The following is a 19,077-nucleotide window of genomic DNA, read 5'->3' as shown; positions in this document are numbered from 1 at the left end:
AAAATAACTCCAAGCTATCTAAGCATGTTGTCTGAGAACTCAGGTTAACGGAAGGTATAGTATGAACAGTGGTCTCCTTCTTAGCATTTAACCCAGCACTTTTAGGAGAGCGCCAGAGTGATGCAGTGGTTAGAGTGCTGGCCTTTGACAGGACAGAACCAGGTTCAAATCCCCATTCAGCAACAAAACTTAGTGGGGACCTTGAGCTAATCATGGTTTGAGTGTAACCTACACTACGCAGAATAGTTGTTTAGATAAAATGGGGAGGATCATGTATGTCACCCTAAGCCATTTGGGGAAAGGGCACAGTACTATTAATAACATGGCCGTTCCTTGGTGTAGACTGAGTTACAATGCAATTCGAAGCATCACCACGCTCTGTATAAAATCTTGGCTTTATGTGTTTTTATTCATTGTTTCACTGGTTGAATTTTACGTTCCTAACGTACTGTACAGGATCTACAGAACTTGGTTATTGGGCAGTTTAAAAGTGTAATCAGTCAATCTGTTAGATATATCAAGGACAGAGCTGTGAGTTTTGTTCAGAAATGACCTGCTAGATCAAATCCTGATTCTCTCCCATTACGCGCGCACACACACACTCTCCTCCCACTAAGGACAGCTGCATCTCCTACCTGCTGTTCCAAAGCCTCCCAGTGCAGACCCCAGTGTAGCACCAAGGGAACTGCTGCTCCCAAAGCCAAGGGAAGTGTTGGCAGGCTGGGCGGAGCCCTGAGAAAAGAGCGAGCTGCTCTGGGAATTGCTAGTTAGGGAGTTGTTGCCATAGAAGGAGCTGGAAGCCAAGTTGCTGGTGGGCTGCTGCTGCGGCTGCGGCTGCTGAGTCCCTAGAGGGCGAAATGGTCCATTGGTCGTTCCTGCTAGACCGCCAGCAGCGCCATTTGCTGAAGCAGCAGCGGCTGCCACTGCTACCGAGAGAGAAAAGAAAAAAGCAATTCAATGAACATGTTGATATAATGCAGTCTAGGAACCTCACTGTCAGGTGTGGGGAACTACGGGCCTGGGGTCCCAAATCGACCTGCACCACTGTTTCCTTTGGCTCTGCCCCTTTGGAATGCAGCCCCCGAGACCTTCTCCAAAACTGAATTTGGCCCTCAGGCTGAAAGAGGTTCCCCATCCTTGCTCTATGCAGTATACTCCACTTACTCTATACATTACTCACCTGATTAAAGGCAGCCGCCGGCGTGATCACATCACTCCAGTGCTGAAGGAGTTACACTGGCTATCAGTTGTTTTCCAGGGCCAAATTCAAGGTGTTGGTTTTGACCTTTAAAACCCTATATGGTTCCGGCCCAGCCTATCTCAAGGAGCGCCTCCAGCAACACCAGATAGGCCACTCAACCAGATCAGCCTCAGATGGCCTTCTCTCTGTCCCATCAGCCAGGACAGCTAGGCTGGTAAGGACAAGGGAGAGGACCTTCTCTGTGGTGGCCCCCACTCTGTGGAACTCCCTCCCTAGGGAGCTCCGCCATGCCCCCTCTTTAATGAGCTTCCGCCACGCACTGAAAACTTGGTTGTTCAGGCAAGCATTTGGGATGGGTTAGGGTATTTTTAGAAATACGATGTTTTAATGTGTAATTTCACTGTTTTAAACTGTTTGTACTGTTGTACATTGCCCAGAGTGGCCGGGTGATTGGCCAGATGGGCGATTAAGAAATTTAATAAATAAATTTCCTTGATCTGACCACCTCCAGCCAAATTTATTCTGCAGAAAAGCTAGTGACAATTTCTATGTACCACTTAAGCCAGTAATACCTGAACAGTTGGGACAACTGTGCTAGTGGGTCACAACCCCACCCCCGAAAACCCAAATTAAAAGCTCCTATCAGCCCAAAGCACTCTTGCACTGAAGGGGCTCTGCCCTTCCTCTTTCCAACTAGCCTCCACAGAGGAAGTCAGTTCTGCTGTGTGCCTCTGCAAGTGCTCCAGGCTTACATCAAGGGTGAGCTTCCTCCCTTTTCATCAGCTCAGGGCTTGCCCCATTCCAAGCAGGAAGGCACTCTCAAAACAGCAACTCATCCAGAAACAGTGCTGCTGGGGGCTTCTTTAAGGACAGGCCATTCTTGCCCTTTAGCATGCTAAAAAAGCACACCCTTGCAGGTGAACAGGTGAAGTGTGCCTTCAATTTTAACTTGAGGTGAAAAGAAGAATGGAGAGAGGTACCAGAATTTTTAAAAGCGTGACATTTCACGCTTAGCCTTGAGAAGAGAAGACTGAGGGGAGATATGATAGCACTCTTCAAGTACTTGAAAGGTTGTCACAGAGAAGAAGGCCAGGATCTCTTCTTGATCATCCCAGAGTGCAGGACACGGAATAATGGGCTCAAGTTACAGGAAGCCAGATTCCGGCTGAACATCAGGAAAAACTTCCTGAGTGTCAGAGCAATACGGCAATGGAACCAATTACCTGGGGAGGTGGTGGGCTCTCCCACACTGGAGGCCTTTAAGACGAGGCTGGACAGCCATTTGTCAGGGATGCTCTGACTTGGATTCCTGCATTGAGCAGGGGGTTGGACTCGATGGCCTTGTAGGCCCCTTCCAACCCTACTATTCTATGATTCTATGATTCACGTTCAAGTTCATTAAGAATTCATTTAGCTTGCCAGCTATATATTCTCCTGGTCTGTCTAATGGGCTTTCTGCTTCTCTGGCTAGTTTCCTGATTCTAAAGATTCATTTAAAGAAAACTGTATTATTAGCTTTTCTATCATTAGCACATTGCTCCTCAAATTCTTCTTGCCTTGACCGATTGTCAAAGAAAATTGTTTGCTGGTTTGTGCTCTTTCCACCTCTTACATAAAGCGTTTATGCCCATTACAGCCTCCTTGTCCTAGTTTTTCAACTACACCAGTGTTCTTAGGCACCTATGCCTGCTTATCTGGGAGTAAGCCCCACTGAACCCAATGGGACTTATTTCTGATTAGACACGTGCTGGAATTTTTTGGGGGGGATTTCTAATTTGCAGTGGTATACTTGCTTTTAATAAACTCTGAACTTCCTGAAAGGATTTAAACCTCCCAACCGTCATTTCCAGCTTTCTCTAAAATTTCTGCCCTCATTTAGAGACATTCCTTATTCTGAAATTAAATGTTATTGTTATGGACTTTCAGAGCAATTGTCTACTCGCATTTATATAGTACTTGACTGTACCACAAAGTGGTTCAACAGTACTTATGCTAGCTAGATCCTGGGCACCACTTAAGGTTAAATGAAGGTCTCTCCTTTTCCTCCCTCTGTTCTGTGTCTCTTTCTCTCAATTCCATAACTAACTGTCCTAAAGAGCATTCCTTTATCATGTCTAGAAATATTGTTCATCATAGCCTGAATTTACATTTGCCCAAGGTGAGGGTAGTTGATATCACCTTTTTTCTACTTTGGTTGTGCCTTGGGGGGGAAAGTGTTTTTGTTTCTGACCCACAAAGATGGTTGTTGACTTTAGCATACATTAGCCAGCCTTCCCCAACCTGGTGCCCTCCAGATCGTTTGGACTTTAACTCCCATCAGCCATAGCCAGCATGGCCAATGGCTAGGAATACCAGGAGTTGTGGTCCAATCCATATGGAGGGCACCAGGTTGGAGAAGACTGCTCTACGCCTTCCTGGACATGTAAAAATGCCACCACTTCAAATATGATCCGCTCCATCTTTTTTGGAAAAATTAAGGCCTATAAAAAAGTAATTGTTCCATCAGATTTTGGATATACATGTTATATCTATCATGAACATATAGGGCTGCAAGAACAATAAGTCACAGACCTTGTTTGCAGATAAGTCTAACCTATGGTTTATTTAACCATAGTTTGGTGCCCTATGCAGGGTTTCTCTGGCAGATGATCGAACAAACCGCAGTTTGTTTTCTCAATCCCTTGGTGGCTTGTTTCCCTTCTCCTTCACCCAATCCCTCCCTACCTCTATCCCAAATGCCTTTGAGGTGCTGTAGTACTGGGATGTAGAGAAGCTGGGATTTTGGACCACTGTTGTCCACTGCCTCCATAACCTAGTGAAACAACCCACGGGTCTGGATTCACACATAATGACAACCCATAAATGAAACAACCCAGAGTTCACAAACCATGGACACTCTTGCTGGGCTGTTCATAGTTAACAAACCATTATTTGTTAGTGGGACTGGATTTGCACAACACGATAAATCCAGAATTCAACAATCCATACCACAGATTAGCATTACGTGCAAACCCAGCCACAGTGTCACTGCTACCCCCAAGAACAAGACTTGCCTGCTTGAGCTGCTGAGGAACTGATGATGACGGGAGCAGGGGCTACCAGTCGTACTGGGGCGCCTAGGCCATTCCTAGCCCCTGTATTCACCACAAGAGCACCTGTTTGGTCATAGTAAGCTGCAGGAGCCAGCACTGGATAGCCTATGAAAACAGGGTCAGTTCATTACACTAGAGAATTTACATAACACTTTGCTGTGCATTAATGCAAGTGCCCCCACCCCTCCCCCAAAATCTGCTCCTACTAGAAAACAAAAGCTCCTACCTGGCATCCCTGCTGCCAGCCCTTGTCCAAACGCAAGAGCTGAATTCACTGCTGCCGCAGCCACTAAAGGATCAGTTTGCTGGCCCTGTTGGTTTTGATTTGGTGTCAAAGGGCGCTGACTGGCTCCTCCACGGAGAACCTTAGACACAGAAAACAAGCCACAATGTTATATGTTCTTTGTAGTTGGCTCGCCACAGTGGTCCAGAAATGTGACCCCCCGCCCCCCAATTTACTTCTGGCAAGTTCTTTAAAAGCCACTGGCAGAATGGGAAGGCATGGCGCACCTCTTTCAAAATGGCTCTTGCCTGCATACTGTGCTGGGATATTGCAACAGTGTCATGGATTGGAGGGTAGGGGCTGCAACAAACACACATCACTCATTGCTCCTCCCCTGCCAAACACCTTTATTTGGCACTGGATTAAAAAAAAAAAAAAAAAAGGACACTTACCGTGCCTCTGTGGAACAGGATGTGAGAAAGCAGAGCCGCCTTGGCTACTGGAAACAATTATTGGCGGCTAAAGCCAGCTGAAATTTGTGAACTCTTGGCTATGAATGGTCAGAAGACCACAGTTCTAACAATCTCTGAAACAGTCCTATTTAAAAATATATCGCTTGTCACTTTGACTGCTATGAACATTAATATTGCTGATCCTGTTGTATTTTCAAATGGACACGTTTTATAGAACTTCAACTTTAGATAGAAAGATCTTGTGCTATTGATCTTGCAGTGGCTATGGAACTAATTGCCTTCTGGATGCTACAGAAATATATTCCTAAACATGGACTCTACCTTAGATATATCAAAGAGAAATAGACACATGTTCAATGGGCAGAGGAAGGAACTGTCAGCATTTTGTTTAAGAAGGTCCAGCTCAGCATATCTTGAGTACATAGCAAGGTTCTCATTACTGAACAGCGTTCTCAGTGAGGGCAAGGGTGTCATCACTGCCAGACCTTTGAGGACAACTGAGGTGGACAAATAGATAATAAAATATTGTTTCATCATTACACTTGGCACTGGCCAAAATAATGTTAATGGCTTACAATTTTGCCACGGTCAAATAACATTAAGCTGGTCCACCAAACTATACCCAGAATGTAGGCAACAGCCTGCTTTGTTGATTGTATCATATATGGTCATCTGTTAGCAAGGGTGTCCCCCAGGATTAGTACGCCCATCCGTTTCCTAACCCCTCTGACTCGCATACACACACACACACACACCAGCTCTTCTCCTTGCCTACATTCAAATACCTACACATATATTCCATTTGTCAGCTTCTGCAACCTGGCATGTTGGAGCTACTCTGTGATCCTTCCAGTAGCTGCAGACATTCCTCTAGGTACGAGAAAGAGTATGGAAAAACCATCTTACGCTACCATGCTAACATCAATCTGACACACAACCACAAACTGCAAACACCTGGGATGGCCCTATCAGACACCTATGCTTCCTGAATACTGGGAACACTGCCGTGTTTGTGTAATGTACACCTTTTGGGTTTAAAAAAATAGCATTACATTTATATCCTACCTTTACTTCAAGGAGCTCAGGGCAGTGTACCTGGTTCTCGCCAACACACACACACACACACACTTTTACCCTCACAACAGCCTCATATGGTAGGGTTAGACTGAAAGGCAGTAACTGGCCCAAGGCCACCCAGTGATTTGAACTGGGCCTCCCTAATCCTAGTTCAATATTCTAACGACTACATTACATTGGCTCTCTCTTATAGTAACATTCCAAACTTTAAAAAATAAATTTAACTTACGAACTGATCTTGGGAAGCTTCCACTAATATTTAGCCTTTATCTGCCTTTGCCAATTTTAAGCCCACTTCTTGTAATTTTAGAGCACATGAACTGTCAGCATACTCTGTACTGCCACCTCCATTCAAATAAGTTTCTCTTTTCCTTAGATGAAACATGCACAGTTATTTCAAGTCTTTCCTCAATAACTGTCTAAATCCTCTCCAGGCCAAATTAAATGGGATAGGGTCACCACATGTATTTATTCGCATGTCTGCCCCATTCACATTTTTTTAAGTAATAGGTTAGGGAGGTCTATTTATTTTTTACATGAAATGAAGCACGCAGATTAGGTGAGTGAAATATCCCCATATCGTACTTCACTGTAATCCACTGTTTTAAGTGTTTTTCTCCCAGCCCAGCTCCAATGCTGTAAATGAGAGACAGGCTGGAAAGAAAATTGCTCGGAGCAATAAAGCACACCAAAGCAAGATAGGGGAGGAATGGGATTAAGTTCTGCACACCCACATGCTCCACTTCATCATAAAAATATAAATAAACCCCCTACCCCCCGCTTTATGTATGAATGGGGAAGCCCCATAAATAAAATACACATGGCTGCCATATCAAAGTGTCTTGGAAAGCACTTTGCTTCTTCTCCAGTTGCCCACAGGATTCTTGGGTGCCTGGAAATCAGAACAGTGCATGCATCTCTAAAGGAGTTCTACCCAGTGTTGACTACCATCCATCTCAAAACAAAACATCTATTTTCAAGCCTCTACTGAGGATTTAAACAGAACTTAAGAGAAACACTCTTTAGAAACACTCACTTTTTCTTTTTCTAAGAAAGTGCTGCACCTTGAAATACGCTGCGAATTCAGGCCAGTTTGTGTCTGTGCAAAACACAGGGCTGCTCACCTGTTGCTGTCCTTGCTGGGTCTGCTGAGTGGTCTGCTGATTTGAAGAGTTTGTGGCAGCAGCGGCAGCAGCAGCTTGCTGCTGGAAGAGACTGGCAGGATACACTCCCCAAGGAGCCACTCCATAGTATTGATGAGGGACAACCGCAGGCCCTAAAATACAAAGAAAGGACTAATCTTATCTTCTGCTGCCTGCTTAACAAGAGTTCACACTTTTGATTAAACCCACATTAACGGAGCAAGAGCTGTGAAAGGTTGGCATTTTCGAATGAAAGCATACTGCTTTTTGCCTATTGCTACTTAGTACCTAACTGTAAAATAGCATCACTGATGCAATGAATATGGACTTGAGCACGCTCCGGGAGAGAGCGCAGGACAGGAAGGCCTGGCGTGCTATGGTCCATGGGGTCACGAAGAGTTGGACACGACTGAACGACTGAACAACAACAACAACCTAACTGTAAAGGGGGGAGGAATAAACAGCAAAGGATATAGGCCCATTTACAAAACCTTTGGGGTTTTAGGCAAAAAGAGCAGTGTGAGCGTTTAAAGGTATCACCCACCATCAGTATTCACTCAAATAATATAAGTATTCCATGTAAGACTTTTGTACTTCCCATTCAGAAGCACAGATCTCCAATTTAAATGGTTTAATTAAGTTTAGTCCTACCTGAGCTTTTCCAGGTCATGCACCTTTTGCAGTGCAATCCTATGCATGTTTACTCATGAGTAAGTAGGTTTATGAATACAGCCTTAGATGTGTACACTTTTCCTACCGGGCCTCAAGAGTCAGGCAGGATCACTTTATGATGAGTCAGAATATCTCCAGCGTCTAACTAGCTTGCTGGCCTTACCCCTTTTGTATGGAAAAGCATGAATAAAAGGTGGAGGTTAATTATACAGTTATTTATAGTCTGTTCCCATACAAAAAGCTTTGAACACTAAAAATACTGTTTTAGGCTTTAAGACTCTTTTCTGTTGCTGCTGACATTTAACTCATCATCATGTAGCTAGCTCACCATCATATAAAAAAATGGTATGTCCCATTTGTTAACTAATGCTCTCATATATGGGCATTATTTTTCTTAATTAATTTTGTCAATTTATGCCATTTTCTTAGTTTGTTCAAGCAGCAAGTGGCCACTTTCCAATCTTTAAGCCAGAAGCACCTCACACTATGTTATTGTTGGTATTTCTTTTTTTTTTCCCTCCAGTGATTTCTTTGTGAAGGACTCTCACCCATGCTAGTATTTGGCCTGGCTTGGTTCCCAATTCAGTTTTACATCAGCCTTTTAAAAGATTCTGGATGGCAGAGCTTTGCATCATTCCCTTGTTCATGCCTACTCGAAGGGGAAAATTGCTGCCTGGTGACACTTGAGCATCCACGTGTTTATAAAAAATACTACACTTGCAGGTATTGGGAGAAGTGGCCTTTTCTTGTGGTTTTTATTATATGAAACTGCTTGTTTTCTAAATCCTCCCCCCCCCCCGATTTTTGGCAGCAGAGAGAGACAAACGTTTATTGGCCAGGCCAATCCTACCTTTAGGTTTAGAGTGCTCCAATGTCAGAATCTCTGACATATTCTAAGCCCCCCCACCAGAGTGGAAGGCACAGCCTTCTTCTCCCTTCCTTCCTTTTCTGGGCGTGGGTGGGTGGGGTTGACCTATTTTCCTCCCACCGCAAGCAATGGGAGGGAACTTATGTACTCCAGCTCCAGGGCTCCTGCAAATTCCCCTGCTGTGTTGCGGGTGTGGTTGGGGACTGGGCAGATACTGGGATCCATCATTTGACTTCAGGAGAAGCTATCCTACACACCACTGTAATGATCCACTCAGTCCACCTAGCTTATCCAATAGTTGTGCCCTCTACCTACTTACGCTGGTGTTAGAGCAGCCCAGTGCTCTTCCAAGAGATGAGAAATAAACAGGTTATTGTTTAGCTGCTAGATAGTTATAAAGATTTGTAATTTGATAAACAAAAATCTATGCTTTGAAATAAAATAATGTGCATGTCGTGTGTGAGTAGCTAACTTCATGCTACAACGCTAATATTTGCTCCTGGTGGTTCCACATGGACCTATGGCCCAATTGGATACGACCCTTCAGTGTGGTGACTCCCTTTCTTTGGAACTCCCTGCCCCTAGGGGTCAGGCAGGCGCCAACACTGTGTTGCTTCTGGTGCCTCCTGAAAACACTTCTATTCCAGGAAGCATTCCTTGAATGACCAGCCATGGTTTTTATTGGTATTCTGATTTTAATAATTTTAATATGGTGTTTTAATTTTTTAAAAAACTTTTTACTATTTTACCTCTCATGTTCGCCAATCCGGAACAGAAATGTAAATAAATAAATAATATTTGACGCCAATCATCAGCAAAGAGCTATTAAATTTTTTGTTAATTATTACATAGTTATTGCTCTCCTAGAAAGCATAAAAGGCTCTACTTGGGTTACAAATTAATGTATTTTAATGGTTGTATCAAGCATAGTTTTGTGTAGAAAGTATCTGAAGCACACATTGGAAGCTTGATTGAAATGCATGAAATATGAATCTTTTAACTCATGGCAATTTAAATCTTGATTTAAAATCACTTTGATTTTAATCAACCCAATCCCCTCTGTTTGTGGCTGGATAAATGAACTGTTATTGCTATTTTGTCAGATTACCTACACATTTGATTGGGACGTTAACTGTCTCTATTTATTTATTTATTTATTGCATTTATACCCCGCCTTTCTCCCGCTCGCAAGGAACTCAAGGCGGCTTACATTATCCTCCTCCTCACCGTTGTATCCTCACAACAACAACCCTGTGAGGTAGGTTGGGCTGAGAGTCTGTGACTGGCCCAAAGTCACCCAGTGAGCTTCCATGGCCAAGTGGGGACTAGAACCCGGATCTCCCGGCTCCCAGTCCGTCACTCTCACCACTACACTACACTGGCTCTAATTAAGTGAGTATTTGTTACCAGCCGCACAGAGTGTTGAGTTAATGCTTGTGTATCAGGGTGAAAACATAGTCTAAATTTAATGAAGTAGCTGGTTTAGATTTACTGCTTCTAAAGAGGAAATTGATAATTAGGTTTTTGCTGGCAGCAAAGACAAGAAAAAAGAAAAAGGATGACAAAGGTAAAGTCTGTTTCTGCTTTATTTTTCCCAGCAAGTAGAAGCTCAAAGCACACTTTTGAACTTGCTATGCACATTTATTACGTTTTTATCCCACCTTTGCTCCAAAGAGTAGAAACAGTCTGGAAACTTCAGCTGGTCCAAAATGGGGCAGCGAGATTGTTAATGAGGACTGCCTAATGAAATCTTATTATGCCAGTACTTTCCCAGCTGCACTGGCTGCGAGTCCCTTTCTGGGCCAGATTCAAAGTGCTGGTATTAACATTCAAAGCCCTAAACAGCTTGGGGCTAGGTTACCTGAAAGATAGCCTCCTCCCATATGTACCTGCCCAGACCCTAAAATAATCTTTAGGGGTCCTTCTCCGGGAGCCCCTGCCAAAAGAGGTAAGAGGCGGGTGGCTACCAGGAAAAGGGCATTTTCTGCTGTGGCACCCCGGTTGTGGAACAAACTCCCTAGAGAGGTTCGCCTGGAGCCTACTTTGAACTCTTTCCTGCACCAGGTGAAGAACTTTTTATTTTCCCAGGCATTTTTAGCATTTTGACATTCCAACATTCCAGTTTTTTTAAGCTCTGCTGTCTTAAATCTGCTATTGCATTTTAAATATCTGCACTGCTGCTAGTTTTACTCTGGTTCTACTTTTTACTGTAGTTTTAATCTATTATATTTTATACTGTATTTTCTAGTGTATTTTTGTGGTTTTGATTTTGTGAACTGCCCAGAGAGCTCCAACTATTGGGTGATATAAAAATGAAATAAATAATAAATAAATCAGAGTTCAGGGCAGCATAAATGGCTATTCCCCCTTTTATTCATCAATCAACCCAGGGAGCTATGTTAGGTTGAGAGATAGTGACTGGCACAAGATCCCAGCTTTGTGGCTGAGTGGAGATTGGAAGCTAAGTATCTCTGGTCAATGCCCAACACCCCTTGGACTCCTCCCCACCCCCCCAGGGCTAACTGACATCCATGGCCCTGTGGGGAAGAAGGAGGAACGAGGGAGCAGGCAAAGGGAACATCAGGGCCTGCTCCAGTTGGACTGCCCCTCCTTTGGGAGATGAGAGGGGGGGAACAGTGCCATCCCACCAGCCCTGCTGACAGTTTACCTAATTCTTTCTTCTCCCCTCCCAATTGCCTTTTCCTTTGTGTCATATCTCTTTTAGATTGTAAGCCTGTACGCAGGGACTGTCTTCTTTGTTCACTGATTGTAAGCCGCTCCAGGAGCCTTTTTTGGCCGAGGAGCAGGATAAAAATACAACAAATAAATAAATAAAATAAACACCCTAGCCACTACACCACACTGGCACAGAGGTGTGGGACTCCATGGCTGAGCAAGGTTTTGGATGTAAGCTTTGGATATAGGCTTCAAAACTACCACTCTAGCCATTTATACCACCATCCTCCATATAACTGCTGTGGTGACAGAACAAGCTTCTCATTGTCACAAGGTGACCAACCAACATGTCACCACCCTGTCCTTCACCTCAGCTCTCAGGGTTGGGCATTAGGTCATGACTGCCATTACTGACTGGTAAATTGTTATCACAGGACAGTTCACTTGCAGAATTGCTGATCCTGCAGTTGTGCCCCCAATGCCTTGCAAGCCATGACAAGAACCGTCAGGCCCTGTTCTTATGATACTGAAGGAGTATGGTTGCCACTTCCCCGTAGCTCCACTCCACACTGTTCCAGCAGCATCTGTGTAGCAATACCACCAACAGAGGAAGCGAAGAATAGGCACTGCTGGTCAATCACCAGCTACCATTTATTTAAAGAGGGCTTTTAGATAAAAGTATGCCTTCCTTTAAAAAAATATTTTAATACCACAAGTATCCCAATTCATGTCTAGCTCAGAGCAAATGAGTACTTAGAAAAAGCTCTCATCAGAAAACCTCAGTGAGGGCAAGAGCATCATCACTGCTGGACACGAGTAGGAGTCCAACATATCCTAGGTGTACCTGAAACTATGACGTAACAACCTGCTCTGCTGCCTTGACCAAACACAGGACAACCGAGACATGGCACTATCTGGCAACGTTTTAAACATCTGGGCCTCCACATTCCTTTATTTCAATTATAAAGAACATAAACATGAGGCCATCTTGAGCCTGCAATGACTGTTTGCCAAAGGTGACCAGTTAAATATGAAATTATGACTACGAAAGTAACTATCCACTCTGTAATTGTACCCATTACTGAAAAGATCAGAGAGAAGGCAGTAGGCAACTGAGGAATCAGTATCAACACTGACACTATTTACTGGTGCAGATGTAACATAGGGGCTCTCGTAATGGTGGTTAAGAAATATGGAGTGCGTCATGGGCTCTGGGCTCTGTCAGGCTAGGCCAAAGTTCTCCACAGAGTGCTTTAATCTTCCTGTTTTTGTTTTAAATTGCAAAGATGCTTTGAATTGTTAAATTGTTAGCTGCCATGAGCTCCTAGCAGGAAGGACAGGGTATACATGGGTCAAATAAATATAAATGAAGAACTTTCAGATTATAGTTTCAGGGTGAGGGGCAAAAGGTGTCCGGACCTCCCTCAACTCACCTGTTTCATGGGATAGTGTTCTTCCCAGCAGCTCATGGCCACATACACACACCCTTCCAGGGGAAATGTGATAGCCGCCAGCTGTCAGGAGAAACACTGCTGCCAGCTTTCAGGCAGCTTTCATCTCTCCACCTCCCCAAATCATCAAAATGACCTCCCCCCACCTTTGGCACCTGAGAATGGTGGCAACATTGGGGGTGGGGGGCGTTTCAACTCACCATTCATCACGAGTTCACTCTTCCTTTTTCCAACCCAGTGCAAATACCCTCCACATACCTTAGCTGTGGCCAAGCCTTATCAGTCTAGATGTTAACTGTGGATAAGGCTAACCAATGTTTCCTCTTAAACAAGATTTGAAAACAGTTTCTAATTATGGCCATCCTTAACTGCAGTTAATATTGGAATGAACATAATTTTTAACCATGGCTAGGAGGGACAATTCACAACTGAGGGGGAAATGGAGACATATGTCTGGAGAAACGGAGGAACCCACCACACAACAACAACAACAACAACAACTAATACATAGTTATATTGTACCAGTCTGTGGATGTTAATTGTAAGCCAAACTAGGAGCTAACCTTGTCTGAAGTACAGGATATTGCATTCTTAGATCATCACGAGCCCTTTATAAACTTTAATTCACAAGATACTACCTTGCTGTTAGCCTCTGGTCTCCCAGACCGACTTTGCAAAGGAATGTTCATTAATGTATTCAATCTAACTTATGCGTAAACAACATTAAGCACAGAGGCTTAAACAATGTTGCGTATGCCCTGGCATTCATCTGAGGTTTCATTTAGAAAGAGGATACTTCCTTCCCACAGAAGCACAACACTATACAGTAAAGTGTGTGTGTGTGGGGGGGGGGGGGGAGGCGGAGAGGTGGTGGAGAAAGAGTTAACCCCAGCTGTCAAAGCACTGCATGCCTTCCCCTTACTCTGTCAGCTGCTAGGGTTTCAGCTGCTTAAGCTATGAAAAAGGCTTTAATGGAAAAGGCTTTGAGCTGTAAGGACGACCTTTTTGATGCTCAGTTCTTGGAGTCACTCTTCACACAGCATTCAACAGGTTGGGTTGTATCCAAAGAACCACAAGCAGAAGGAAAACTGCCAATAGTGCTACTCTGGGAATACTTGTGTTCATGCGGTGCTATATTAGGCAAGGTTCTGTAGCAGTTCTCATGCTATCTGTACCAGGGGTTGTACAAGCAGAAACAACATTCTTTGGATTCAGTTTCACTTTTCTCACCCAACTTTCTAATGCGTGGTGTAGAACTGCCTTCCTGTGAGCAGGAGACGCCTCCTGTGAGCAGAATGGCACCTTTGGGTCCAACCCATTGCTAAAGCATTACATCACTATATCTGTCACAGGTTAAAGCATTTTAAAAACACACATCACCATAAGCATCTCACCTAATGTTGCAGCTGCCGCAAGTCCTGCTGCATAGGGATCCGTCCCTGGCGGAGCAGCGCTGATGATGTATGGGTTGGGCACAAAGGCAGCAGGAGCTAAACCTGCTGAAAACATACCTGTCAGTAAAAACAAACTTGACTAGAACTGCAACCCTACCAAAATGCGCATGTGGACGCACGTTTTTGTGTGTGTGACTTGGGGACTGAGATGACTATCTATGAGGGAACAAGGTAAGTTGGCTCAAAGTCTAAGACTGGAGTTACAGAAGCCAGCAAGCTACCATCTGAAAACAAATGATTACGGCTGCAGTATTTAGACTACTAATAGGTCTGATTTAAAACATTCTGATGGACTAAAAAAAGTGGCCATGATTAATTGGGTCAGCAGATTTTAAAACTTATTTATAAGAAATGTAAGTGGCAAGTGCTATCTTAGAAGAGTAATTTCCTCTTATGAACAAGAGGTGTGGATACCTTTTCTAAGATGATGCCTGCTATAGTATAATGGGTGCATCGTCTAAAAGCAAAGTATACCTTTTTCTTTACAACAATGTTTTTTTCTCCTCCACAGATTTAGGCAGATCTAACTAAAAATGATAGGATTCATCAATTAAGATTGCTATAATCAGATTGCAAATATGGATTTCCAAAGTCGGCTCTCAGAACTCAAGAATTTCCTAGACTTTTAATACAACAAAATGATTGTGTGTCAAGTCTGGGTTGCCATGAAAATATATATGAAAAATGATTTTAAAAATCGTCCAGGGGAACCTAAGAATGAGTCACAGCAAAAATAAAAGAGGGAAACCACTATAACCAGTCCTGCTAAGAAACAACATTATTCATGCACACATATTTTCTTTTGTGGGCCTGAGCCTTCTCTTAGAGGAATTCAGAATGCTGCAAATGCACATCAGTTTTAAAAATTAGTCTGGGTAAGGCACACCACATAGTGCAAACAGGTTTTTCTGAAGTTATTTCCACTCCCAATGAGACAAGCAGCTGTGCAATTTACAAGGAAGCTTGTCTCTTCAGCAGAGAACTGCTGTAGGGACACAATGCTCCAGATGGCACTGTTCTCTCAGGCATCCGCATATCCCTTACTTGGATCCTAAACCATGAATACAAGCGGCCAAATACATGACCGGAGGTAGAGATAAGTGCCTGAATGCCCTTACATACACATTTGAAATAAGTAAAATATGACACATATATCCTGAGAAATATAGGTAGAATAGCCTTTTAAATTCTACTGTAAAATAAGGGCAACACAACATTGAGGTTCAGATGATGGAAAATGGTATTGCTCATAAGTTAAAGGTGAATGTAAACCACGTTTACATGTTTGGGTCCAAACCAGTAAATATTTATTTACCTAACAGGTCTCTGTCATTATTGGATTCAAATCTGGACACTTGTTCTTCTACCAAATACCTTCAACCAATTAGGTAGATATGATTTTTCTAGTTTTAGTGCCTTGATGCCAAAATGAGAATACAGAGATAAAGGAACACAGAATTTAGTTAAGCCAGTTTTGCTGGGAGCACTGACAAAACTGGGCATTGTTGATCAACCACCAAGTGGGTCTACTGAAGGAGGGTTTCACGATAAAAATGTGCCTTTCCTAAGATGTAGCTTATTTAAATATCGCAAATGGCCCAATTCATGCCTGGCTCAGAGCAAATGAGTACTTACAAAAAAGCTCTCATTACAGAACCACGTTCTCAGTGAGGGCAAGAGCATCATCATTGCTAGACATGAGTACACCAAGAATGACCCTGTTCACATGTAATGACAATTCCCTGGGTTGTTCCAGGTTGGGAACAACCTGGGTTGTTGATTGAAAGTGGAAGCAAGGAGGACATGGGAGGCAGTGTGCTTGCTGCTGCTCGACCCCAACAAATCCTGACTGCGGCCCTATCTGGAGAAGACAGACCTTGCCTCAGTTATCCACGTACTAGTCACGTCCAGGCTGGACTATGTAATGTGGTATACGTGGGGCTGCCTTTGAAGACAGTTCAGAAACTCCAGCTTGTGCAGAATGCAGCCGCCCGAGTGGGGGCGAGGCGATTCAATCATATAATGCCTATACTGCGCCAGCTGCACTGGTTACCGGTGCATTTCCAAACCAAATTCAAAGTGCTGCTTTTGACCTTTAAAGCCTTAAACAGTTTGGGACCGAGTTACTTGAAGGACCGCCTACACCCATATCAGCCTGCCCACACTTTAAGATCAGAAAGAGAGCCGTTCTCATTCGCCCACCTGTGAGAGCAGTCAGGTGGGTGAACACACGTGAGAGGGCCTTCTCTGCAACGGCCCCCCATCTTTGGAACAAGCTGCTGTTGGAAGTCCGCCATGCCCCGTCACTGCAGACTTTGAAGAAGGCCTTGAAAACATATTATTTTACCTTGACCTTCTATTAATATGACTGCTACTGCTGTTGTTAACATCATTGTTGGTCTTATTGTTGGTTTTAATTGTTGGCTTTTATCACTTTTAATATTTTAACTGTTTTTATGTATTTTATTGTTGTAAGCTGCCTTGGGAGGGCTTCTGCCCTGAAAGGCGGCCAAGAAATATTTTAAAATAAACAAACAAAGAAATAAAGCAACCCAGGAGTTGTCGTTACGCGTGAACTGGGTCAGTATAAAGACACAGTCCTGCCATATTTACGCACAGTGAAATCTCAAGCATTTCTGCACTCCACCTCCCCTTCTTATATTATCCCTTGCTCTATCCTTTTAAAACAAATCAATGTTATTTTCATAGCTACCCAAAGAAATGCTGGCGATAATATACAAGGCTGCAATGCTTCTAGTGATAATCATGGGACTGAAAGACTTACCTATGTGTGGCTGATGAGCGGCTGCCAATGCATATTGCTGTTGCTGTGCTGCTGTCAGTTGCTGAACAGCAAGCGCATTCGGTCTTTGGAACAACTGAAGAATGAAAGAAAAGGTTTTGTTTGTCAACTTTATTAAAATTCCTATTTCAAGGCTGTCATGCAAAGTTTTCCGCAAAGGACTAATTTGGTAGGCACTGGCCCAGGTCATGCTTGGAAGCGTGTTTAATAAAGGATTCTACAAGTGTCCGACAGGTGATTTTCATCCCAGTGTTGTTACTGTTAGGAATGTATTACCTCCTGGTCTCAGAGGGTCCCAGTCTGCCTGCAGTTCTTTCACCCTCACAGGCACTTTAGAAGTTCTATTTAGTCCCATATTAGACTTATTCCTCTCTCTCCTTTCGTAGGTCTCATACCCACAGTGGGGGTATCTGAGTGATAACCTGATACCCAGTTACTGAAGAGCAAAACTGAACAGATTTCTTATAATTTTATCCATGAAAAATGCAGCTGTTGCTGCTGCCACAATAGTGCTGTGCAACAAATGGGTGCAGAAGTGTCCTACAGTCATAGGATGAAATGGAAAGCACATGTATGGCAATATTTGTAATGAAGAAAGCACATTTTTAGAAATTGACTCTCACTACACAGATCCCCCGACGCTTTGGCTTGCAAAGCAAAACTGACATTCATCGACTGAGACAGAGAACACTCCTCACCCTGAACACTCCCTCTAGCTCAAATATGATGTTGCTAAGTTTTCTAGAGCGCTTATCCTGCATGCTGACAGACGGGCCTACAGTGCAAGTGCCCAGAGCAGTAGGAAAGATCAAGGGGGAAATGGGATGGGGAAATCCAGGTGTTCCGTATATATCAAAAGTAAAAGGTTGCATGGTTGGGTACACAGAGACATTTCAGGCACATAAGCTTGGGTGTGCAAACCCATGACCAAGGGGAGAACAAAGGAGAGAAAAGCATCCATATTAATAACTGTACGATCTACCTGTTGTTGAGAATTGTAGTCAAATAAACCCACAGTTGCTGCAGCTGAATCCACAGGTACCTGAGTACCAGAGTAATCAAACTGAAGCGGCTCCATGCCTACATGTTCCATGGGGTCCAGTGGAACACTCTGGGACTCCATGTTGGAGAAATCCTCCACAGGCTTGGCACCATTCGTACTAGCTAGCTGGGCTAAGCCCTCAGATCCATTCTGGTTTGGCCCTAAAAGATCCACATCATTTGCAGAGTTCTGGCAGTTACCAGGTGTCCGGCTAAAGATAAAGAAAAAAAAACCCATCTAAACACGATTACACAGAGAAAACTTCTTTAAAAAGGCATTATTATGGACAATGCCAATGCAATAAAAATAATTTTTGTTGGTTCTCATCTTTTTGAAATGCCAATAACATTTTTGTTCTTTCCCCTGACTGTGTTATATTGCACATAGATCATTATTATTGGAGTTCCTTTCCTTCCTACCTCTTCCTCGATATCTGCTCTGCTAACCTGCTTTAAAAATCTTCTTTATCCCTCTTCCACCATGCCTTATCTTCTCGCTCATACAGGGGTCAACACATCTGCTTGCCATACTCACTTTGAGGAACATCCCTTCCCTCTCTACCTCAGCTAACATGACACTCCTCTGCTCTTCTCCTGAGCGTAGCAATGGGAGCGACCAATCCACATAAACCAGCATGCTGGCTCATTCACTGTCTTTAGTGCCATTTTTCTTGGTAGAAAGGCAGGGCACAAATCAAATAAATGCAGAAATTCACACTTGGCTCCAAATTTTTTTTTAAAACCTCTGGGTTGCTATGACATACAAACCAGCCCACTGTCTAACACCATCTTGAAATTCTTTCACAGGGTGCCTTTTATTTGTAGCAATGCAAGTAGCAAACAACAAGCATTTTCAAATATATTCCATGACCACTCAATGGCAAACACAACTATCCCAATAGAG

General features: G+C 43.5%; 1 protein-coding gene and 3 non-coding genes across 26 annotated transcripts in view; all 4 read right to left on the bottom strand.

The window, feature by feature from the left end:
• Positions 1-19,077, bottom strand: part of PUM1 (pumilio RNA binding family member 1) — a 73,899-nt gene that overhangs the window by 16,152 nt on the left and 38,670 nt on the right. For 6 of the 23 annotated variants that reach the window (XM_084815590.1, XM_084815583.1, XM_084815582.1 and 3 more), the window contains 8 exons: positions 18,115-18,385; positions 17,115-17,208; positions 14,270-14,371; positions 7,191-7,342; positions 5,779-5,859; positions 4,520-4,658; positions 4,255-4,398; positions 636-926 (listed from right to left, as the gene is read on the bottom strand). In XM_084815590.1, the coding sequence (XP_084671716.1) occupies positions 636-926; positions 4,255-4,398; positions 4,520-4,658; positions 5,779-5,859; positions 7,191-7,342; positions 14,270-14,371; positions 17,115-17,208; positions 18,115-18,385 (1,274 nt within the window). Of the gene's footprint in view, positions 1-635; positions 927-4,254; positions 4,399-4,519; positions 4,659-5,778; positions 5,860-7,190; positions 7,343-14,269; positions 14,387-17,114; positions 17,209-18,114; positions 18,386-19,077 lie in introns of all 23 variants that reach the window. The other 17 variants (XM_084815597.1, XM_084815587.1, XM_084815588.1 and 14 more) reach the window with 5 other exon arrangements.
• LOC146337988 (small nucleolar RNA SNORD103/SNORD85) lies at positions 5,387-5,473 on the bottom strand. Its single transcript, XR_014785239.1, has one exon. It is a non-coding gene; the product is annotated as a small nucleolar RNA SNORD103/SNORD85 (small nucleolar RNA).
• Positions 12,155-12,235, bottom strand: LOC146337987 (small nucleolar RNA SNORD103/SNORD85). Its single transcript, XR_014785240.1, has one exon. It is a non-coding gene; the product is annotated as a small nucleolar RNA SNORD103/SNORD85 (small nucleolar RNA).
• On the bottom strand, positions 15,938-16,025 carry LOC146337986 (small nucleolar RNA SNORD103/SNORD85). The gene has a single exon (XR_014785238.1). It is a non-coding gene; the product is annotated as a small nucleolar RNA SNORD103/SNORD85 (small nucleolar RNA).

This window comes from Heloderma suspectum, chromosome 10, assembly GCF_057233095.1.
Source record: "Heloderma suspectum isolate Gila_16-S chromosome 10, 16-S_ref, whole genome shotgun sequence".
NCBI lineage: Eukaryota > Metazoa > Chordata > Lepidosauria > Squamata > Helodermatidae > Heloderma > Heloderma suspectum.
The sequence above is the reverse complement of the archived record's forward strand: the minus strand, read 5'-3'. Positions and strand labels throughout refer to the sequence as shown.